Here is a 24,332-nt window from a genome sequence, read left to right on the forward strand (position 1 = left end):
AAAAAAAAAAAAAAAAACACTGCCTCCCTGGGTCCGGGCAGCGCCGCTGCACTGTCAATCAGCGGCTGCCCGGACCTGCGCCCCCCGCACCGCGTCCCTGTCCCCGGCAGCCGGCTTGTCATAAGCCGGCGCCGGGGACTTCATACAAAACCCGGAGGGGAGGAGGAGGCGCCGCTATAATGCTCCACCTGCAGTGCACATGGTTTTGCCCATTTTCCAAACAAATTTGTACTGCGATCAGATCTGAATAAAGGTCAGTGTCTGGATATGCTTGTTCATATTGCTGCAATACTTTCTTTTAAACACATCTTTAAAATAGCCAAGGTATACCATCAGTTTTACTTTATTAAATATATTTGATATGTGTTGTTAATTGTTTTTATTCCCAGTATTACAAATTTTACAGGGGGGAAAAGTCCACATTGGACCCACACTGGAAAAAGCAAACAGTCCCCAGTGGCCTCTACCTGTTGGACACTGCATGCGTGACCTAGGCCACATCCGACCCACCAGGAGGAGCCTAGCGCTGTCTGGACCTAAAGCTTAATATGCAGCAATTACTTACCAGGGAGCATTTCCAGCTGCACACACAGCAGTTGAAAAACTGTTTTACTACTTAACATTTCATGTAAATAGTTTCCAACAGTTTCTGCTGCTTTTAAAGATTTGTTCAAAAATAAATGATTCCCTTTTTGTTAAAATTGTTTGTAATGTGAATTTATTGAAGTATACAGTAGGCCTGAAACTAATTTTATGCCTCATGGTTAATAAGGTTGAGGGTGAATCTATGCACAACCCTTTTCCTCAACAGGTGCCAGATGACTCGCTGACAGTCAGGATTCCAATGGTAGTTTCACTGACATCAGCGTTTGCAGAAAGAGTTACATTTGGGTGGGGTGTATTCAAACTGAAATCTAAACCGCAGTGTAAGAATAAAGCAGCCAGTATTTACCCTGCACAGAAATACAATACCTCACCCAACTGTAACTCTCTGAGATGCATACGGAATTACCCACTTAGGGCCCGATTCAGTCCTGCTCTACAGGCTGCCTAGTGAGCAGGTTAATGTCGCCCCAGTAAATGCATGCCCCCCCCCCCTTGCCGGGCGGATCCATATAGAGGGGAAATCATTTGATGGTTGCTCACCATCAAAGTACTTCTCTGTTCGCAGCAGAAAAGTAGCCCAGGACTTACTTTTTCTGCTACACGGATTTGGGGGCAGGTGCTGACCTCATGTGACATCACCTGCATTCCCTAGGGCTTGTCCAATGTTTCTATGGGTGCGACTGATCACAATGAAGTGTCATATTGCAGGTCCTTTTCCTGTATGCCTCGCATCACAGATTAGATGGGCTGCCATGAATATTTATTGCAGCCCTTGCTGGAATCATATATGATACATATGCAAAGGGACTGCACCACTAGGACACTTTTTTTGTGTGTCAGCATTCTAATCAGTATGGAATCTTTAACATCAATAATACACTACAACCATGTTTTCGTTATGGATGTAAACAAAATAAAATAAACCTTAGAAAAGCTTTGACCTGTTCCTTTGTTTTTCTCAGTGGAAATAAATGGACTAGTTAAAAATGTTAAAGTGACTTTATTCCAAACAAATCTAGAAAATTGGTCTGCTAAGGCATATACTAGAAAACAGAATCCAGTAATAGAATATGAAATACAAAACACCAGTCCAGACAATTATGTTTTGCATCTGTTGATATAAAAAAACAACTGAAACTGAGTTGGTCCTTCATTTGTGGATACTTGCAAAATGGTGCTCACTGTATAATAGTTAACATACTATATGTGCTCCAAAATATACACATTACATAAAAATGACCATGAAAACATATGACCTTTACCCTCTTGTTATCTGCTGCCAGTCTATTGAGTACTGAATTGGGCAAAGTTCTGCAACACGTTATAGCTACTGTATGTGCAATGCAGCACTATGCATGTTAATAGCTAGCTGGAGTGCTATAAACACCTTAGGAAATTGATAAGATCAGCCACCTAAACTTATACCCCTTTCATGTCTTACCTCGGACTCAGGTTATTGCTGGGTTGGTGATGTATGGACCCGGGTTGAGGTGCAGTGTGAAAGTGCAACATCATTTAACCCAGGTTATAAGAAATGTTAATGTGTTTTAATGTGAAAGCACCAGTCCCGGGATTGCGATCCCTGCTCTGACCCGGCTTTGTGAAGTGAAAGGGGTATTACAAGTTTTTGAATGAATGGTGAAGGCATTTATCAATAGATACATTTATACAAATGAATGTGATCTCCCTATGTGCAGAATTGCGGAGTGACTTTATACCTGAATAAACAAAATTATTAATATATTTCAGTCCTGGATGCATGAACTGTTGAAAGATGTAGAAGAGATCTTTGAGTCACTGAACAAGTCACCTTTCACACACTTTAGAGGGAAACCATGCTAACCACAATTCCTTTAAGGTACTGGCAAAATGCTACATTTTTGGTCGTCAGTGACCAGAGGATTAAGGTCAGGCTGCAGCACTAGCCGAGGGTTAGGCATTACCAATACTTGCAGCTGGAAGCCAGACAGGCTACACTGGAAGTCATCAAGATGTCACCACCAGACTCGGAAAATTTGTTAGGAGCCGCCATAACAGGTGTTCTCTAGATCACATTTGGTTGTCGCGCCATCAGTATAGACACAGCTAATGTTGACAAAATACACCACATCCTTCTAGATCCATTGAGCAGATGATAGCTGTTAGACAACTGTAGGAACAGCACTCTTCTAGGTTTTCCATCTTTCTAGAAAGTGTGGTCAAGGGAATAATTACATTGCTTGTGATCAGCCCAAGTAACCCCTTCTGCATCAGAATCATCTAGAAGAAGCATAAAGCTTTTGCTAAATATGCTCCTTTATGGATCCATTGCCTATCATTGTATTCCTAACAGTAGGATGATAAATAGTACTTTTTAAAACCTTATGATCTGCATCAGATCACAGACCTGTGTGTGACATCATAAACAGAAATTGTAAGCTAGCACAAGGGAGATCAAAGCTCAATATATAAAACAAATATAACTCAAGTGACATTTGGAGTGCAAGTGGGTGGATTGCATCATTATCACTGGTGACTCAGTCGATTTACAATCTCTTGAAATGCCTGTAAAAGGAAGAAAATACAAACAATGTGATCCAACATGAAAAAGGTGTGATAATCACCATATGGTGAAGAAGTAGTAGAAATATCTGAATGTTCTTGCACACAAACGCTTACGTTCTCCACACATAATATGAATGCATGCCTGAAGGTGTTCCACTTACACATAAATCTGTAAACAAATATGACATGGCTATGAAGAGCATCTTCTCTTTGTCATCGAATCTCCAGCAGTAAATCACATGGCCTAGAGAAGAATAAAGCAATGCACAATGTATCTCAGTCATTTCACAGTGAAGGTTAATTATTACAGGATCATTGAAGTGGTTATTTTTTACATAAAACATTACTAACAACTCATATAAACAAATGCAAAAATGTCATGAGCTTTTATTGAAGCAAAAGCTATGGGCGGTATTCAATGAGGCTGAATCGCCAGGTTTTTTAAGGACGATTTTGTGCTGTAAGCGAATTTCTGACTAAAACGGTGAATCACCCTATTCAATGACCAGATGCGAATACATTTCAAGGTTTTTTTCGCCATGATTCACCGAGTAGCAATCGCTATCTTTTTATGGTGAAGTGGAATGTGAACTTTTAAAATAAAGTGTTTTGTTTTTTACAATTGGTGTCAAAAAATCTGGAATTTTATTCTGAGGAGGGGCATGCTATTTTTATTCATGTGCTGTAAGCACATGAATATATATTTAATAAAAAAAAAATATATATATATTTTTTTTTACACAGACCAGCCAGCAGGGGGCCGGAGCCGAGCCGCTCATTAGATATTCATATATTCACTTTACCCGATCATTACATATGCATGATCGGGTGTAGTGATTATACCCGGTCCCCTGCTGGCACCCCCGGGGGGCAGCCTGTGCTGCCTGGCTCCCGGGGAGCCCAGCTCCCCCCCACAAACGTTCTGGGGCAGGCAGGGAGACTTCCATCTCCCTGCCTGCCACCGTCCTCAGGCTCCCTGCGGCGTCGGCCGCAGGAGCTCAAATTCGCCAGTCAGGGGCAGCGAGCCCCTGAATCGTTGAATACCGGAGCCGGCGAGGCTCCGGAACGCAGCGAGCAGTGGCGAATGTGCAGCGAATCCTAAACAGGATTCGCTGCACGTCGCCGGTATTCACATTGAATACCGCCCTATATCTACAGTACCAACAGCCACCATTTGAAAACCGGGCTACCCAGGTTTAGCGTGAAAGCGGTTGTAGACATTACGGAAAGGTTACTGGTAAGTGCTGGATGTTGTGTCAATAACTCCCAAATTACCTACACGTTTTGTCGGTAATAGGAAAACTACCTCAGACATATGTAAACAAACAGAGCTTTATCTCAAACAAATCCTGCACAGCTGTATCAAAGATAATATTTAATAATGTGGTGCGTTGGAAAAATGGAAATCATGTATGAGGATGGTGAAGCTGTAGAATTATCTATGTATACTAACATATCTCCTTCAATAGGTATCGTGAGATTGTTGGTGCTTTAAGCTCAGATATGCAGAAACTTGTATTCTTCGTACAGCAAATAAAAAAATAAGCAACCAAGTGTGATGCTTCATGTTGCACTACACCACATGTTGCACTACACCATACACGTATAACAGTAGTTTGCATGAAATGGGTGAAACTGGGTGCTTGCAATGCCAGGGCTAAATTTTCAACAGTCTGACCTGGACAGGCCGTTTAAAGGCGCCCATACACTATGTGACTCCCCTCGGACTTCTTCTCTCTTCTCCCCCCCCCCCCCTCCCCCCACCCCACGGTCAGCAGGAATGCATGTGGCCCTTTTGCATGTGATGTATCGCTTGCAATCTCCGCTCCCTGCCGCCAGGAGGGGGTCAGACACAGAGATCATATGTGCAGCAAGTATAATCTTCGGGTCTGATCCGATGCGCACGGGACCGCACATCAGATCGGATGTCAGACACATCTGATTTGGGCCCGATCCATTGGAAGTGTGCATTACTGTGGCATATACAGCATCTTTTCACATGACAGTAATGTGGAGGATCCAGACCAGGTTTTGGTGCAGGAGCAGAAGTCTAAACAGCAACACTTGGGATTGCCCAATATAAGTGTTTCCAGGGAAGAGTGCAAATGCTCTTGATGGTGGATTAGCTGCCCAAGTGATAGGCCGGGGTGTGGGCTATGGTAGGGACCACTGGAGCATTTGCAAGAGTCTATTATATACTGTGATTACCTGTATTCTGCTGCCTATAACTACACTTGCCTATGGAATTGATCTGGTATGCTGGGACCTGCTTTACAAAATAAAGAACTAAGCCTTCATTTGAATCCCATGCTTGTTATCCTTTTTCACATTACCTACAGCAGTGGTCTCCAACCTTTTTTGGGTCGGGAGCTACTCGCGACAAAATAAACCGCCCGAAGAGCTACTAAAGTAAAAAATGTTAAAAAATCTGCATAATATAAAAAACACACACTGCAATGCCCCAGACATAATATGCCACACACTGTAATGTCCAATATGTCACAAACATACCTCCCAACACTGGAGGCAGAGGAGAAGAGACATCTACGCGTGCCGAAGGCACGCGCCAAAAATTATAGGGTTCAGCTACTACCGTGGAACTCCTGCAAGGCTACATCCCCCATTTTTTCCGCTATGGGGGCATGGTCAGCTCTCTAAGAGCTGTAGCCACATGGGGTGCGGCCATGGAAAATGGGGGTGTGATACACATATGCCCTCAATAGTGCAGTGCCAGATACACATGACCCCAATAGTGCAGTCCGTGATACCCATTATAAATATGCCCCGCACCGTGATGCTCCATTATACAAATGCCCCACACCGTGATGCACCATTATACATATGCCACACACCGTGATGCACCATTATACATATGCCACACACCGTGATGCACCAATATACATATGGCACACACCGTGATGCTCATTATACATATGTCACACACCGTGATGCACCATTATACATATGCCACACACCGTGATACTCCATTATACATATGCCACACCATGATGCTCCATTATGCATATGCCACAATGTAAAGCTCCATTATACAAATGACCCCACAGTGTGATGCTCCATTATACATATGCCACACACACACACACACACAATGCCCATTATACATATGCCCCACACCGTGATGCACCATTATACATATGCCACACACCGTGATGCACCATTATACATATGCCACACACCGTGATGCTCATTATACATATGTCACACACCGTGATGCACCATTATACATATGCCACACACCGTGATACTCCATTATACATATGCCACACCATGATGCTCCATTATGCATATGCCACAATGTAAAGCTCCATTATACAAATGACCCCACAGTGTGATGCTCCATTATACATATGCCACACACACACAATGCCCATTATACATATGCCACACACCGTGATGCACCATTATACATATGCCACACCGTGATGCTCCATTATACATATGCCACACCGTGATGCTCCATTATACATATGCCACACCGTGATGCTCCATTATACATATGCCACAATGTGAAGCTCCATTATACAAATGCCCCACAGTGTGATGCTCCATTATACATATGCCACACACACAATGCCCATTATACATATGCCCAACAACGTGATGCTCCATTATACATATGCCACACCGTGATGCTCCATTATACATATGCCCCACACCGTGATGCTCCATTATACATATGCCCCACACCGTGATGCTCCATTATACATATGCCGCACACACTGTGATGCACCATTACACATTTGCCACACACCATGATGCCCATTATACATATGCCACACACCGTAATGCTCCATTATACATATGCCACACACCATGATGCCCATTACACATATGCCACACACCGTGAGGCACCATTATACATATGCCACACAACACGCACCGTGATGACGATTATGCCTATGACCCACAAAGTGAAGCTCCTTTATACATATGCCCCACACATTGATGCTTATTAAACATATGCCCCACAAATGATGCCCATTAAACATATGCCCCACACATTGCTGCTCATTAAACATATGCCCCACAAATGATGCCCATTAAACATATGCCCCACAAATGATGCCCATTAAACATATGCCCCCCAAATGATGCCCATTAAACATATGCCCCCCAAATGATGCCCATTAAACATATGCCCCACACATTGCTGCTCATTAAACATATGCCCCACACATGATGCCCATTAAACATATGCCCCACACCCAAGGTGTGGGGCATATGTTTAATGGGCATCATGTGTGTGGCATATGTTTAATGATCAAACATATGCCACACACATTATGCCCATTATACCTCGAGGCTCAAGCAGTGGCAACCGAATTTTTACCTAAACCAGTGCTGTGATGCAGGACTCGATCAGAGGCTGTGGCGCAGGACTGTGTTATTTTGCAGAGGCGCTGCTGTGGCGTCTCCAGCAAGCCCGCGAAATCATACGCTGGGGACGTGCTCGGGACGTCATAAGACCTGCCGCAAAGCGAGGAGGGGGTCACAGCCGCAAAGTCGCGGCTACACAAAGCGGATTGAAAGCGCCTTTAAAGCAGTGTCTGACCTCCTGCCGCCAAACAAGGAGCCTCATCGCGGCAGGAGGTCAGCAGAAAGGCAAACGAGCTACTGTAAAACAGCAGGCGAGCTACCCGTCGCTCGCGAGCGACGGGTTGGCGAACCCTGACCTACAGTGTGTGTGTGTGTGTATGTGTACATATTTTCATATATTGCTTTTGGGTCATTATAAATTGTAGATGGATAGAACGAAAAAGTTACTGAAAAAAAAAACACGTTTTTCACTTTTGTAATGATGTGGATCTAAGCAGTATTATTTCATTACCACAACAGATGGTGCAGCCCTCCACACCCTGCAAGAAACTACATGCATATTTATAATACACATTTCATGTGTCCAGTGACATCAACAAATACATGTCTTTATCGATCTTTATTGCAGAGAAGGCCCCATGTTGTAACAGTGGTGTCATATAGAACACTATATAACACTGCCATTTTATTCACCCCTTCCATAGAATACCTTGTTCCTTTTGTGAACATCCTCCAGAATCATCTCCAATATAAAAACACCCTTCATCAAAACTGATCTGATCATATTTTTCAAAGTTTACTAGAAGATGTGATGAGATTGGATGGTACAGTGTACTGCCATTGGGTTTCCACTTCTCAGACTGGAAGATACCTTTGTTGTGATGCAGTTGTATGAAACATGTTGCTGGAAAAAGGGAGACCATAACATAAAAACAAAAACCTACAAACAGGGTCATTCACAAAAGAAAATGAAACAAACCAGCTATTACACCTCTACACCAGTGTTCCCTCTAAGCTGTGCGCGTGCACACAGCTCGACGAGCGTGCGCACAGACATTACAAGGGAGCACACAAAGCAGCACTGGTCCCTTTTTGCAGTTGTAGACTCAATTAATGTGTGTTTCACCTATTAACAACATTGTGTGCTGTGTTTTGAATGTTTAATATCATTTTGAAGTAAAGTTAACACAAATGCTGAGCGTCATTTTCCAGTTATATATAAGTGACGCACAAAAATTTTAATTTCCTTCCAAAGTTGCACAGCCAAAATCTTTTGCCGCACACAGCCTTCGTAAAATTAGAGGGAACATTGCTCTACACACAGAAAAAATACCTTGTACACATGACCAGAATTTTACAATTAAATACATTTATAGGTATAAACACCGTACGCTAGTTGTAGATTAGCAACAGAAATAGATTTTAAACTGTTAGTTTTCAAAATAGAGCGGTCAAGTATGGATATATTTTGCTTTCATTGATTATTATTCCAACATAAGACATTGTAAAAATAAAATTTGAATAAAACGTATAAATAAATTTTGTACATAACTAGAGAACAAACTTGAACAGGGATTTTTCCTTATTAAAAGCGGTTTCTTAATGTTGTTGCTTTGTAAACTTTCAGGGGGCAGCAAATTAATTGTTCAGCAATGCGGGAACTGATGAAGTAGGCGCCGGCATTTCTGCTCACAGAAATGTACCCCAAATGCGTCTTTTTGCGCTGCGGGCAGTATTTTAGTCGTGTTTAGACATTTTGCCTGGCCCACAAAAAAACAATGGCATCACTTAAAATAATGTCACAAAACACTACTGTAGGATTGGATTAAAGGACAACAGCTTCTTCTAAGGATTAGGCATAAGAGCAAGAGTAATTCAAATTCAGAATTATTTGTGCTACAGATTTCTTTCAATATCCCCAACTGGTTGGCAGCCAGTATTCTCACGCTATAATAAGCATGTGTATGTTCAGGTCTTTATACACATGCCTACAGTATTTCTTAATTATGTTATTGTTTATAGTTGAGTGCCATTATCTTGTCTGTAACATGCATACAGACTATACAATAAATATGGGGAACAGGTCAAAGTTTATACTGCAAAACCGGTGCATGCATTTTAGTTCTGTTTACCAAAACAGTATTGCACAGGAAAAACAGAGCTCTCTGCAGTGGTGGATTTCCCACTAGGCAGTGCCTGGGGATGGCACAGCATTACCACTTTTTTTTTTTAATACTTATTTTGCAACTGACGGAAATGGGACAAAGTAGTGTTCATTCTAGCACCCTGAATCTTTCCAAACCTTTGCAGTTCTTCTTCCCTGCCTGAGGTGTCGCACATGGATGTTGAGCTTCTAGCACATCTGGTCTGCATATCAGGGCTGAAAAACAGACCACACTGTGCTAGATGCACCACAGCAGAGAGCAACACCCTATACAGGGAAGAAGAAATGCATGGGTTTTAAAAAATTCACAGAGCTAGAATGAACACTATAAATGATAGTAAATTGTGTTCCAGGAGGTGGTAGTGAGGTCTCAAAGCATCTGTTCTAGACCCAAAAAAATGGAACGGAGCAGTGTAGTGGGATGGGGGGGGGGGGGGGTGCAGCTTGACCCCTAAATCTGCCCCTGGCTCACAGTTTAAATGAATATGTAAACAGCTCTTAAAAGGACATAGTGGTACATCTACTGTGTAAACGCTGCTGAGTTCTGTGTTCCCAGCTGTGACCTTGGTGGGCCAGTGGAGGGTGCTGGATAGGTGAACCAGGTGGCTTTAGGAAGCGGAATGACATGTAGCAACTGGGGATGACTGTAGCACAAGGAAGTAGCTGGGACAGGGCTTTGGTCTTCGCTGCACCCGACGAGCAGGTCGCGGCCCCCTGCCCTGGTCCTCTCTGCACAGCTGCCTATGGGTTAGGATGCTGGAGATACAAGATACTCTGGAGGATGTATATTGGATGACTTGAGAGAGAGATGATATTCAATGGTGAAGTTTATCGGTCAGGGTATTAGTGTACTGGTGTCGGTCTGGGAACCAAGGTAGATATTAGGCCTGGAAGCACTACAGGTGCGGTCTGAGAGCTGATAGTGATGCGGCCTGGGAGCCAATGGTGGTGTCTGCTAGCGGAGACCTGGAGATGAAGACTTTTACACAGGAGCTGATGGAGGTAAACAGCAGAGAGTCTGGCAGCTGGAGATTATGAGGAGGTTTGCTAGCAGCAGCACAGGTATCACTGGTAAATAGCCTGGGAGCCTTGGACGCTGACTCTGGAGGGTATCACAGGGAACAGACAGGTTGTTCAAGGCGATTTAATAGTGCTGGGGGCTCTTTTCAGCACTGAAAGTCAGGCTCGCAATGTTTGTGACCACACCAGGCAGTATGTTTTCGGATGTGGTTGCAAATTATGCTACCAGTCAGATACACAGCGTAGTCAGCTGCCAGAAGATAATTATATATAAAACTACTTTTCCATTTTTAGGGGTAATGAATAGATTTGCATTTGATTACAATATAATTGTCCATGATATGAAAACCAAGAACTTTGGGCATAAATCAGACCAGATCGCTGCTGTACAAATTTTCAGAGCCCTGTGATCAGATAGCCACCGCCCAGACAAAATGAACACCCGCTCTGCGCAAGTCTGCAAATGACTTGAGAAAATATCAGCGATCACTCCCGGACACTCCCAGGAAAAGAAGACGGTTACCACCACAAATGTCGGCTTCCTGTCAGTCAAGTTGCTAGGGGATTGTGAAAAAAATAATCGCAGATTTTTGGTCCTATTTGGTCATACGCGCTATTGTTGATAATCGATTGCCTTGAGCATTCCCCCAACAGTGATCAGCCCTTTGATTGTACAGCCAAATACGGCCACAAGAAAGCCGTGTAAATATAAGTAGAACTTTTTGACTGATGGCATACAGACAGCAATGCTGAACAATATTCTACTCATATTACTTACGGATATTTGTTTAGGCAAATGTAACATTTATCAGTGTGCGCCAACTGCCCAGTAATAAGCCGTGACTGACAAAGGGTTAGGCTGCTCATGTTCCAATTATCATCCAGAGCCAAACATTAACCCTGGTTCTTCTGTACAACCTTGAATGGAAAACGCCTTTTCCCATATTAAATCCTGTAAAAGGACCTACAATTTATTTGCTCATGGAATATTCTATATTTATTGTATGAAAAGTTATTTTTAAAATAAAACAACAAAATTAAACTCAACAATTGTGTTGGAATAGTGAAGCATTATTCAAGTAAACCTATGAGAATAAAATTCACTGAATTTCATACATACCTCTTAATTTAGCAGGGGCTTTGAAATCCTCTTTAGTTCCATTGGTTTCACATAAATATCCATTTTCATGCCGTCTTCTTTTAAGAGATTGTACTTCGCTATTCCATGAAGACAGGCTTGTGTTGTATCCACCGTAGGTGAATGTATTTTCACATTCCATTACAGTAAGTTATGGCGTCAAAGGTCCCCTGAAAGAAATAAAAACCCATAAAACTATGTGCGTATATATTTGGTTTTACATACACACACCTAAATTTGAGAAAAAAAAAAAAAGGTACAAAGAATAAACTGATGCTCCTCAAATATAAAATGCTTCCAGAGTTCAGAGTTTAAGTGGAAAAAAAACAGCCCACAAAAAGACAATAGTGCATTTTTACACATAGTGATGAATGAAGCATGTGATATTTTTCCTCCTATTTCCAGAAATTTTCTATGATGGCTGTATTCCTCTATAGAAAGGCTTGGTACTTGTGGATTATCACGGCTCCCATCGCATGCCATCACATGCCAAATGTAGTGGCATGCGATTTGATACGATTTTTGCCGTTTTTAGGCATTTTTCCCAAAAATTGCATGCAATCGCATCGCATGCGATTTGATCACATGAACAATTTACCACTAAAATGGAAAAAATCAGGCGCAATTGGTTAAATGGTTGGTATTGTCTGTATATAAAGGTCCACAGCCTAAACGGCTGCTCCCAAACACCTAGAAGGACTAAAGTGCCTTTCTAGAATCAAATGGACAAAAAATAAAATAAAAGAGAGCGCGCACTGTGTTGATCTATTTGAATTTTACTCAATTAATAATAAATTTATACAATACATTTCAATAAAAATATACACAATATTTATCAAATACATATGCAGATACACAGTATAAATTTACTTAATGGGCATCCGACTTATGTCCTTAGACCTGATTTATAATGGTGCCTCTGTTGGAGCAATTAAATCCTTATAGAAAATCAATATTGACTCCCTTTGTACGATTGGTGCTAAATAGACAATGGTCTTAGTTCACATATAATATTATTATTGTTACCACTTGCTGTCCTCGTCTGCGTGCGATGTTAATTAGGTTCCTCACATCTGTCCGCTTCAACCGGTGTTGCTCCGTTGTTGGTGAGCCGGTACCGGGAGCAGACTCTGTGACCTGGGCGTCCGCTCGTCCGCTACAACCAGCGCCAGCCCTTTCCATCTCGGGGCCACGCTGGTTGTAGCGGACGAGCGGATCACAGATTCTGCTCCCGGTACCGGCTCACCAACAACGGAGCAACACCGGTTGAAGCGGACAGATGTGAGGAACCTAATTAACATCGCACGCAGACGAGGACAGCAAGTGGTAACAATAATAATATTATATGTGAACTAAGACCATTGTCTATTTAGCACCAATCGTACAAAGGGAGTCAATATTGATTTTCTATAAGGATCTAATTGCTCCAACAGAGGCACCATTATAAATCAGGTCTAAGGACATAAGTCGGATGCCCATTAAGTAAATTTATACTGTGTATCTGCATATGTATTTTATAAATATTGTGTATATTTTTATTGAAATGTATTGTATAAATTTATTATTAATTGAGTAAAATTCAAATAGAACAACACAGTGCGCGCTCTCTTTTATTTTATGATTTGATCACATGCAATCGCATACGATTTTTAACAGAAAAGCATCCAAAAGTATTGAAATTAGTTCAATGGCCCCCAAATGGCATTTTTGAGGCTGTACCACCCCCACTATCAACGCGAAGCGGTACGCGTCCTACGACCTTTTCATACCCCCACTATCCACCTAGTCGCCCAGTGTGTATGGACCTTAACACTAGCATCCAATCAAAAAGTGGCTTCTATTGGGTCATTCCATAACAAATCATCAAAGCTTCCTACGAGACAGTCTCTGATTTTCATGAAATATGGTAAGACGATAGACAACATAAAGATACTTTCATATGTAAAGTTTGAGCCCTCAGTAATACACAGTGTTTATGCAACATGGTTGCAAAAATGGCTAAAAAATGCAAAGTTTATGCTTGCAAGGTCAACAAAAAAAATAACTTTGCTTCAATTGTGGTAGAACTTTCATGTTGGTCTCGTTTTGAAGCTAAGGGACCATATTACTAATTGATTTTGATAAAATGTGTGTACACTTTAGGCAATTTCAGTCCTTACCACAATTGGACTGCATTCTTAGCCACCTAGAGAAAATGGAGGCAGCAGAAGCCCATAAACCACCAATAACAGCTGAGGAGCAAAAACGATTTAGAGCAGGCTTGTCCAACCTGCGGCCCTCCAGCTGTTGTGAAACTACACATCCCAGCATGCCTTGCCACAATTTTTCTATTAGGGAATGCTAAAACAATGGCAAGGCATGCTGGAATGTGTAGCTTTGCAACAGCTGGAGGGCCGCAGGTTGGAGGGTTCTCTTTTGTCAGCTCCACCTAGAGAACCCTCCCAAAAGCACCAGGCCTATAAGAACGTTGGCTAAGGGCACTGGACTGCTGGTTACGAGAATTAATCAAATGGAAGAGACTCAAGATGAACCCAGCAAAAGAAAAAAGACCAAAGGTGTGTACACACAGTCAAAATCATCCACTAGCAAAAATACTACCAAGCAATTTTGTCTATGTTCACAATGATAGTTTATGATCTAGTCAACAGTGTTCATTCTAGCACCTTGAACCTTTCAAAACCTCTACAGTTTCTCTTTCCTGCCTGGAGTGTCACTCTGCTTTGGCACCTCTAGTACAGTCTGGTCTGTAATGAAATACAGATAAGACTTTAGGGGAAACAGCACAGCAGATAGCAGCACCCCAGTTGAGAAGGAGCAACTTCAGGTTTCAAAAGTTGCAGGGTGCTAGAATGAACACGAAGTCAAAACAGACTTGCCTGCAGAGTCTATTTTGCTATGCAATACTGACTTACCAGGGCCACACATTGTTATAGGCAGCAAATTTAACACCGTACGATTTTGACTATTCAAAACTGCCTGCCAAAATCTCACTGTGTATAACACTCTTTGCATTTATTCTCTAAGATCCCAGTTACTAACATCATAGAAAAAAAAAGGTGTGAGACTGGTTGGCTGAATTTTTCTTAAATTCATTCTTTTTGAAAACCAGTAAATCAAGGTTTGAAACTGGCTAGCTAGAAGGTGAGGCCAGATTTATTTTTTATTTTAGTTTAAACCCTGCAAAATGCAGGGTCGCTTCAGGACTTTGAAACAGTTCAGTCAAGGTGCGACCCTGCATTTTAGCCTGGGGTGGGGGGGATTTGGGGGTGTTAACCCCCGGGGGCGGGGGCGGCACGCGCTGTGTTTAAAAAAAGGCAGTAAGGAGCTAAATTGGCTGGATGTTTATCTCTCTTTATCACCCTTGCACTTATCTCTTGTTAAGGATAATACATCTGCCCCAGTGTCTGGTGGAATTACTGGGGGTACTTGTGTGGAAATACCCATATTAGACATGCATTGGGTTGACCACTGAAGGTCGACACATGAAATAGATCTACATGGCTACGGTCAACAGGGTTGAAAAGTCAACACAAGCATTATGTCAACAGTCAAAAGGTCAACATGAGTTTTTCATCTTTTTTCCACCGAATGTCGACATAGTAAAAAAAACTCATGTCCACCTTTTGACTATTGACCTTGCCATTGTCGACCTAATGATTGTGTCAAGTCAACCTTCCAACCCAATAACCATATACCGAATTACAATGGGGACAGTGTGTGGTGGAATTACTGGGTGTATACTAGTGTATACTTATGATTAAGGCACTGGGTGGTAGAATTACAGTGGGGCCAAGTGTTTTTTCCTGTGATTACTACTGGCAATTTAAAAATCTTGTTTGGGGTGCTGGCAAGTGAAAAAAGGATGGAAATCTGTATTAGGGGGTACCTGACCTTCCGCACAGCTGCTTCTAGGTAAGTGTATAAGAGCAACTTTAAAGTCCTGTTGGAGAAAAAAATTAAACTTACTTAAAGGTTTCTCTTTGTATTAACGACAACATGCATTATGTCAATGTGTAGTAAGCAGTACGATAGCGGTGATCTAAATTACTATGATCACTTGTCTCATCAACAGCGGGTTGGTGTATGTATTCCATGAACTAGGTAGGACAGTCTTGTTCTTGAGTTTCGCGCCATTGCTTACTATGTTGTACATACCCAGCAAATGTGACAATGCGCAGATCTTGTGCCCCCTCCTCCTCTTCAGTGAGAGAGCACCGTAGCACAGCCAGTGATCCAGCTGTGTGTAATGGTACAAATTCTGTCCCGTTATTAGTGATGACGATATCTATAATAGACCCTGCCAGCACCTTTATAGCGTGGTCTGTCGCTCATTGGCGGCTGTGTGTATACTACTGTATGTGTGCTATACGGTCATGTGACCTCTTCTGTTCTTTCTTTTCCCGTTGGATGATAGCGCTGTAGTCAGTGTATTATGTCTGCTTGCGTTGCTTCCCTAGCATGTGGTACAGTAAGAAGTTTGTCCCTAGCAGGGCGCCGTATCCAGGAAGTGTCACTAGGAAGTGTCTCTGCTGCCGCTGCTCTGTCTCTGCCGCTTCCTGCGGATTAGCGGTGATTGAGGGGGGACACCGGCGGCGCAGCCATGAAGGTTGGCTCCTCAGCGCTGGCGTGCTGCTACTTGCTGCTGCAGGTTCTCGGCCTGGCTCTCTTTCTGCGGGGTTTTTTCCCGGTACCTGTCCGCTCTCAGTCCAGGAAGAGCATCATTTCTGAGATCCCAGCAGAGCCATTTGCAGGTAACTTACTGACACTGCCCTGTTTCTCCAATATACTGTGCATACCTCCTAACATAACCCTCTCCAGGAGGGACAAATTGCTCTGATTCTGGACTTTATGCTGTCCATACATATGTGAGATATCGCATGCAATCATTCGATTTCGGCCACACCTGGCCGATAGATCGAATGATTGCATGCATTTTTAAGCTGACATTCGACGCGATGCGCAGGCATGCCGTCGAATGTCGCATCAATAAATATTATAAGCTGCACATAATATTAATTGAATTGCATGAGCAATCGCATGTGGTTTTTAACCACATACGTTTGCTCGAATGCAATCAGCGGCGGGACCGGAGTGGTGGAGCTTTCAGGAGGCGGGACTGGGCAGCGGCAGCAGATGACTGAAACACTGGACGCCCCTCATTTACTGAGGCCGCTGGGAGAGATCTCAGCCAATCAGAGGGCCGTCCGGTGTTTCAAAGTCACTGCTGCTGCTGACAAGCTCCGGTCCTGCCTACACAGCCCCACACCACCCCTCTTCCAGCACCCGATGTCCATCGCAGGATGGCATGCGACATCGGGTGCTGCACTGGGCACCACTTGATGCGATGTGACATTGCATCTGATCGCATAAGTGTATGGGCAGCATAACTCTTAATGCATGATTGCTATCACCTGACTTTCTATTGACCTGAAGAAATTGCCAAATAAAAGGCAATGAAACGTTGTACAGTAATTTATCTAATCTATTACGCCATCTTGGAGGGAGTTAACTAGTGGCGCACTTCACCGGCGGCCGTCCGACTGCAATCCCCGTCTTCCTATATAGTGATGGGACCTCTGCCGGACTCCTGCTGCAGCGTGCCCGGGTGCCTCTTCGGTGGGCTGCTACTCGGGGTCTATACTGCGGGGCCCTTTTTCCATTAATGCCAAGTCATTGCCCTAGACAACTTATTTGTCTGTTATCCGTTTGTGGGGGAGTAGGAGGGTGGGTTATTTTTCATAATAAATAGTGTTGGGTGGAAGGGTGGGTGGGGTAGGTTAGTTATTTGGCATGAATAGCTTAATTTTTAGCTAATGGCCACTAATCTAATCCCTCTTGAGTTAGTGTAGTTTAATATAGGTTTGGGGAATGGTGCAGTTTATTGGGATCCAAGTATGCCTAGGGTTGGGTTAGGCCACAGGGTGGGGGGTTCTGGGGAGGTTTGTGTTGGGAAGTTTGATTTTATTTAACTCTATTTTTATTCTTTTATCCGGCTGATCAGACCCGATTCTGGTATATATCCTTGTTTTTTTTTCTTATTCTCTTAACACTGGGGGTGGGTTGGTTGACTCGGAATGACGCCTCCAGTCGCTCAGCCTACAACCACTTCCTAGTACAGTGTTACATTTTGTTATCCACCATGCTATCCTAGTTGCCTATGACTGTGTCAAATGTGATACTTGCAATATGTGTCTGATACTCCCCATACTTGCTTTGGGAGTTTTGTTTTGTCTTTTCAAAAATGTCAATAAAAATTCCATAATTAAAAAAAAAAATATCACTTGTTCTGACTAGTTCACATATCAAAATACATTGTAATGTAAAACGCAGGGTTTTGAACCAGTGTCATTGTGAATGCAGAATTTCGGCATTTGGCAGTCTGGAATAAAATGTTTGGCATTAAAGATTATTAACATTGTGTTATTTTGAGCAATAGAATGTTAGTAGTCGCACAAAATACCACATATGGTAATCTCCTGGGTGCCTACATGTAAACTAATTGAAGGTATTATAATTAGGGGCTAAATGTAACAAAGTAAAATCTCTAAATATTACCAAATGATCAGTATATGACACAAACCTTTCCTTATATCCATTTGTATGTAATTTAAGATGATGTACTAACATAACTTTACTATTGACAACTACACTTTTCTGATTTGTTAAATGAGATAAATACAAGGTTGGTAGGTTTTTTCCCTTAATCAAATGCACTTAAGCTATATTAGGAGATATAGTTGATTATAAATCATTTTGTATGCTTACTTTATGTATTACAGTACTATTGCATTGAATTTACAGTCAAAGCTATAATACTTATTTGTGTCCGTTAAACAATAGTCTATCATTGTTACAGGTACAACATCCAATTGGACTCAGCTGCCACATCCACTTTTCAAGAGAGTTGTCATTCTCCTCATAGATGCCCTGAGACAGGACTTTGTGTTTGGAGATAAAGGGAAACAGCATATGCCTTATATTACACAGCTTATAGAGAAGGGGACAACACATAGCTTTATAGCAAAAGCAACCGCTCCAACTGTCACAATGCCTCGTATTAAGGTTCGTACTAATGTGTGCCATCTTTACTTGCGTATCTCCTTCTTTTTGTTTTTTTTCCCCCTTAGTTTACTGTAGGCCTGTTTTTTTCCTTGAAAGCTTCATACAGCCTCCAACACCTACAGTAGTTCTGACCTATATAAGGAACTGTTTATGCAAATAAGTATACAGCTAAGATTTACAATAAATCCGGTATTATTTTTACTTGTACATTTCCTTAGTATTCTATTTTTAAGCCATTTAGTACACTTTTTTGATTGTGATTAAAAAGAGCTACATTAAAGCAATATATGTTGCCTCACATTTGGTGGTAGTCCAAGGATATGGCTGCAATTGAAGCTCCTCAGTGTCTAATCTTGAACATTGATCTCTGGATAATCAAGAAAGAGGCTGACTGACTAAGCTGGGGCACAAGGATAAAAGCAGGCAAGTTGAGGATTATTGCAGACTCCATGCAGCATAGCAAAACCCTCTGGCTTTACATCACGGGCAGCAGACATCTCATACAGCCATATTTCATGGACCAATTTCCAGCAGTAAAGGAGGACACTGGGAGCATTACAGGTTCCACACCTACAAACTACATTTCCTCCCTAATTGGGCAGATAAAAATACATTCATACGCTCACATGGAAGCCAAAGATACAAACATAGCAGTAGGAAATACAGGGGAAGACTCTGAACACACCTGGTACATGCTCTGTAAACAATAAATATTGGAAACCCAGGAATTTGTAGCATGTTTTTTGCTACCCTGAGATTTAAACTGCAAAGCAGAGGAAAAATAATTCTCATTATTGCTGTATGGGATTGTAGGTTGGAGTAATTTGGTACCTATATGGGTTGGAGTGAAGCTGTTCTCCCTATTTATGCTATTCCTTATTCAGACCATAGTAATAGAGGGCTGATAATGAGAACTCATGCAGGATAACCTCTGCAGTATGTAGGATATCTTGGAGCAGACTGCTTTTACACTGGAATTGGGTGCTAGGAGCAAAATTGAAATGGAATGCAGGAAACACTGGTACTGAGTGCTGAAGCCTGAGATTAGCTACATGCAAGAATAAACTGGAGTACCCATGGAGTGACTGCAGTGATATGGATATGGATATCCATGATCTTTTCTTCTTTAAGAGATTGTTGCTGTGGCCATATACTTAGATGCAATTGACTTCTAGATATTCCGCAATCCTTATTTTGACCTCTGTTTTGCCTGCCTTGTGTCAAAGTGAATTTCTTTCCCTTTAGATTAAGACAAAATCTGCTCCACAGACATTTCTGCCTTTATTATTACTTTATTTTCTCTTCATACTTTCTATTTCCTTGCCCAATAGAGGGAATAGGAAAGAACCTCCTTTTTGCCCTTCCATCCTATACCTCCTTATTTCATCCTTCCTATTCCTTGCTATGTCCTAACCATTTCCTTTTTCTGAATCTTATTTCTTCCTACTTCATATTTCGCAATTTTTCTTCCTCCTTCCTTTCTTTTTCTTCCTGTTTGTTATCTCTTTCCTCTTCTTTCCTTTTTTCTACTTCCTTCTACCTATTTCCTCTTCACCTTCCTTCTACCTATTTCCTCTTCCCTTTCTACCTTCCCTCTGACATGTCTTGTGCAGTAATCAGTGCTGGGAGAGACCATGGGCAGTTATTCTTTAGTGCAACTTTTTTTGTAAATTTGAAGTTCTCTGTAGGTGTGTTATTTAGCGCAAACACACTTTTTTTTCCCCACTGTTCTTGAAAAGCATAGAAACTTTTAACAATTAAAGAATTGACACGATGAATGCAACCAAACATTTCTTTACACTTTTTTATTACTACACTATTCGCATGCCTCGGATTACTTTATTGTAAACAAACATCCTGTTTCAACTAAGCATATCTGATTCTACATTTACAGGCCTTGATGACCGGAAGCATACCAGGATTTATTGATGTCATCATGAACCTCAACTCACCAGAACTGCTTGAAGACAACTTGATATGGCAGACAAAGCAATCTGGAAAAAGAATAGTATTTTATGGTGATGATACATGGATAAAACTTTTCCCAAAGCAATTTGTGGAGTTTGATGGGACTACATCATTTTTTGTCTCAGACTTTACAGAGGTACATTCAGGTAGTTCTATTTCAGTTTAGATTAAGTTGGCAAAATTTATATCAAACCAAAGTACATAAATAAATGGGACTAGTCAGGGTCCCAATGATCAGAATCCCTTCGTGCATGGACATGAGCGAGTGTGTTGTGTGTTTTTTTTTTTTTTTATTTCACCCGGCCCAGCGATTTTCACTGGGGGTGAACCACTTTCCACAGTAGGAGACTGAGGGACTGGGGCAGCTGGTGATGATATGGGAGCACACATCAGTGCTTACCACTCATTGCCCGCCCACACACACTAGTTGATTTTGAGCTCAAAGGAGCTCAAAATGGGAAAACTGAGCTACTTTGAGCTCAACATCGCCTTTAGGGCCGTCGTGGGAATCAAATTAGTGGCATCCGTACTGGGAGGAAGGAGGAGACCCTGAAATACTTGCTGTGATCATTGAGAAATTAGAGAAATAGACTATTGTTGTAAACTGTAAATGCTTCTTAGCTTTGTACAAGCATTGGTTATAGATGGACAATGGACAAAATATCAGTGTATATCTGCTCATAAAACAGAATCCCTTTTCCTATAGTAAAGTATGTACTAGATTTTACCTAGACATATTTGTCTATGTAAAATATAATAGGAACTTTTGAAGAAAATCAATTTTCTGTAGAGCTTTGCAGTTTCGGATTTACCCAGATCTCAAAGCTGGATCTTATTGGCTGTCACATGTTTTGGCTCCATGTGACAGCCAATAAGATCCCACTTTGAGATTAGAGTAAATACCGGTAAATCTGAACCTGCACATCCTCTATTTTTTTTTTCTTTTAATTTTGGTTTAATACTATCAGTAGTGTTAAATCCTAATATTACCCAAACCAATGGACAATAAGAAAGTTTCACAGTTTACGTAATGTGTCCATAAACTTTTACCCTTTTATTGCTAACTACGGGCGAACCAATGCGTAGTTCCACGTAGTGTACCTTATCAGCGTATCTCACGCTACACCGATACCCTTATGGTGGTATCCTTATTAGTACAAAGTACTTATACACACTCTCAATGTACCTGGTATCGTTCCTGTAAACACTTCTGCTTATTGCAAATAAATTACACAAGACTTGGTATAGATTCGTAGTAAGGGTAAGTCCTTCACCGCATGTATTTATTCCCTAATGGACAACAGGGGTAACAAAATATTAAGTGATCACACAGTATACAAATCTCTATACAATTCTTAACAACTAACAAAAAGGGGAAAAACACATGTAAGCACAATCAGCAATAATGCGCTACAACAATACAAAGGTACAGTTACCGTCTCTCATTCGCAGGCGCCACCCGGGTCAGGGATCTGTATTCAAAGTTCTGAGCACAGTCCAGTAGAGTGTCCCTAGTCCTTGCGCAGCAATATAAAGAGTCCAGACAATGGGGTACAATTAAAGTTCTTCATTGGTCAAGAGGTCAGGTTTCGCCTCTACTTATTGTTACAATAAAGATGCACAGCTGGTTCTTTGTTCAAGGTTTCATCATTATGTCCAGGAGTCCCTGCTGTGCATCTGGTTTCAACAGGGTTTCTTCAGTTAGCCCTTCCTTGTGGTAATGTATAGATTATTATATGTAATGTCCATAACTTATGAATGGTATATGCTGCGCTTTTCAAACAAACACTGTAGAACTGCGAGTGAGAGACTGGTCACACAGATACTAAATATGTCCAGGGGAATTCGTGTATTATCCTTAATACTATGTGTTGTGATATTAAACCATATAACTACATTTTATTATTTGTGATTGTGGAGTATGATTCTATGTGTATTAGTATGACTGCCCTTTGCATTCGCACAATACTCCTACTTGCTCCGGTACGCTCTTTACGTAAATGTGCAGATGAAAATGGCCGCACTAGTATGCTAGTGCGGTGAGGATGCAATACAACTTCGACAGTAGTCATTTTAGGGTTTGCTCCTATTGGAATCATGCATTTTGTTTTATATAAAATCTTGAATCCAAATTTTTGATGTTTTGGTTTCAGGTTGATAATAATGTCACAAGACACTTGGATGATGTCTTGAAAAGGAATGATTGGGATATGCTGGTGCTTCACTACCTTGGATTAGATCACATTGGCCATCTAACTGGCCCACACAGTCATTTAATTGGACCAAAACTATATGAAATGGACCTCGTGGTGAAAAAAATCCATTCAGCTCTAATGTTAAAAGTAAGCAATTTGCAGTAATTGTTTAAATGTATTAATTTAGCTGGTGAAAAAAAATTCCAGAATAAGAACTTGGATTTTTTGGGGACATGTCTGTAAAGCATTAACCAATGTTATTATTACAGTTACATTTGAGTAAAAAAAAAAAACACTTTGGCATCTTTCCAAGGACCCAAAGCATTATTTTGTAATTACTGTCTCTACCCATTTACATTTTTAAACCAGCTGTATTGCTTGCTGAGCTGGAGTACCCAGAGAAAGCTGTTATATAGGTAGATGCATTGTGTAGTCATGGGCTAGGGTCGTTACTAGGGATTACTCACAACAGTGTGGTATAAAATCTGGGGTTGTCTGGTGCTTGTGTTATTGTGTTAGTTTGAAAACTCCCAAAACATGGCTTATTTGTGTGTGTGTGTGTGTGTGTGTGTGTGTGTATAGTTTTTTGCATTTTCAGTTTAGAGACCTTGAAACTACATCTTGTTTATACATCTGTTTTTAGTCTAAATTTTATTCTAATTTGCCTTTTGGCATATTCCTTCTGTATTTTGTTAAGGTGAACCTGTCACGTAATTCAGGAAATAGATCACTTCTAGTAACCACACCCTGTACACACAAGCTTCGGGTCTGATTCAGGTTGGCTCACTAGGCAGCATACATTCGCTGCCTAGCTAGCCATTAACACTGCTCCTATGAATGTCTGATCAAAGCTGAATCACCCCCTCAGTTTCAGTGAACGATTATTTTAATACACGTGTGTCTTTTGTTTTGTATTGGAGAAAAACTGTGGCTGCTACATAATAGCACTTCACATACAGAGCCAGTTGCACACAGATATCAAATTAATCAGCACAACCTGCTTCTGTATCATGGATGCATTGTTTTGCGTTTTGATAAAGAAGACTTCTTACCCTAGAAGATTCCTTTATGACCTGTTGTGCCAATAGGGACTGTTTGGCTTCACTGCAGCAAAGATGTAGGAAATGTATAATTGACCTAATAAAAGTTTGCTTATAAACAATGAATTCATTGCTTAGGATGGTCCATCAGGTCCATAGATGTCGGTTTCTGGTCTCACAATAGAGGATTCCCTGTTACAGTCAGTAACGGCCCGTTACGGGCTCCACCCACTACGCAGTGGGCGGTGATCTCTCTG

General features: G+C 41.5%; 2 protein-coding genes across 4 annotated transcripts in view; one reads left to right on the forward strand and one right to left on the reverse strand.

The window, feature by feature from the left end:
* Window positions 1-1,590: 1,590 nt before the first annotated feature.
* Window positions 1,591-16,363, reverse strand: LOC146074835 (uncharacterized). 2 transcript variants are annotated; one of them, XM_083183376.1, is made up of 5 exons: window positions 15,966-16,363; window positions 11,793-11,980; window positions 8,198-8,392; window positions 3,312-3,394; window positions 1,591-3,150 (listed from the first exon to the last, which is right to left on the reverse strand). In XM_083183376.1, the coding sequence occupies exons 2-5, from the start codon at window positions 11,950-11,952 to the stop codon at window positions 3,112-3,114; spliced, it is 477 nt and encodes a 158-aa protein (XP_083039502.1). In that variant the 5' UTR covers window positions 11,953-11,980; window positions 15,966-16,363; the 3' UTR covers window positions 1,591-3,111. The 2 variants fall into 2 exon arrangements, with proteins under 2 accessions (XP_083039502.1, XP_083039510.1); XM_083183384.1 differs by lacking the exon at window positions 15,966-16,363 and adding an exon at window positions 15,777-15,922.
* The window catches only part of PIGG (phosphatidylinositol glycan anchor biosynthesis class G (EMM blood group)), a 34,591-nt gene continuing 26,389 nt past the window's right edge, over window positions 16,131-24,332 (forward strand). The window contains exons 1-4 of one of the 2 annotated variants that reach the window (XM_083183311.1): window positions 16,131-16,561; window positions 18,667-18,872; window positions 20,767-20,976; window positions 22,994-23,182. In XM_083183311.1, coding sequence (XP_083039437.1) covers window positions 16,411-16,561; window positions 18,667-18,872; window positions 20,767-20,976; window positions 22,994-23,182 — 756 coding nt within the window. In that variant the 5' untranslated portion in view covers window positions 16,131-16,410. Of the gene's footprint in view, window positions 16,562-18,666; window positions 18,873-20,766; window positions 20,987-22,993; window positions 23,183-24,332 lie in introns of those variants that run through there. The other variant, XM_083183318.1, reaches the window with a different exon arrangement.

Source organism: Crinia signifera, chromosome 1, assembly GCF_055691185.1.
Source record: "Crinia signifera chromosome 1, ASM5569118v1, whole genome shotgun sequence".
NCBI classification, from domain to species: Eukaryota; Metazoa; Chordata; class Amphibia; order Anura; family Myobatrachidae; genus Crinia; species Crinia signifera.

Bases quoted from the DNA above. Each gene is read 5' to 3' on its own strand.
- LOC146074835 (XM_083183376.1), bottom strand. From the start codon at position 11,952: ATGGAATGTGAAAATACATTCACCTACGGTGGATACAACACAAGCCTG. The intron at 8,393-11,792 runs GTATGTATGAAA...CCCTTTTTCCAG, and splicing joins AGCCCCTGCTAAATTAAGAG to CAACATGTTTCATACAACTG. The intron at 3,395-8,197 runs GTATTCTATGGA...ATTCTTCTCTAG, and splicing joins ATGTTCACAAAAGGAACAAG to GCCATGTGATTTACTGCTGG.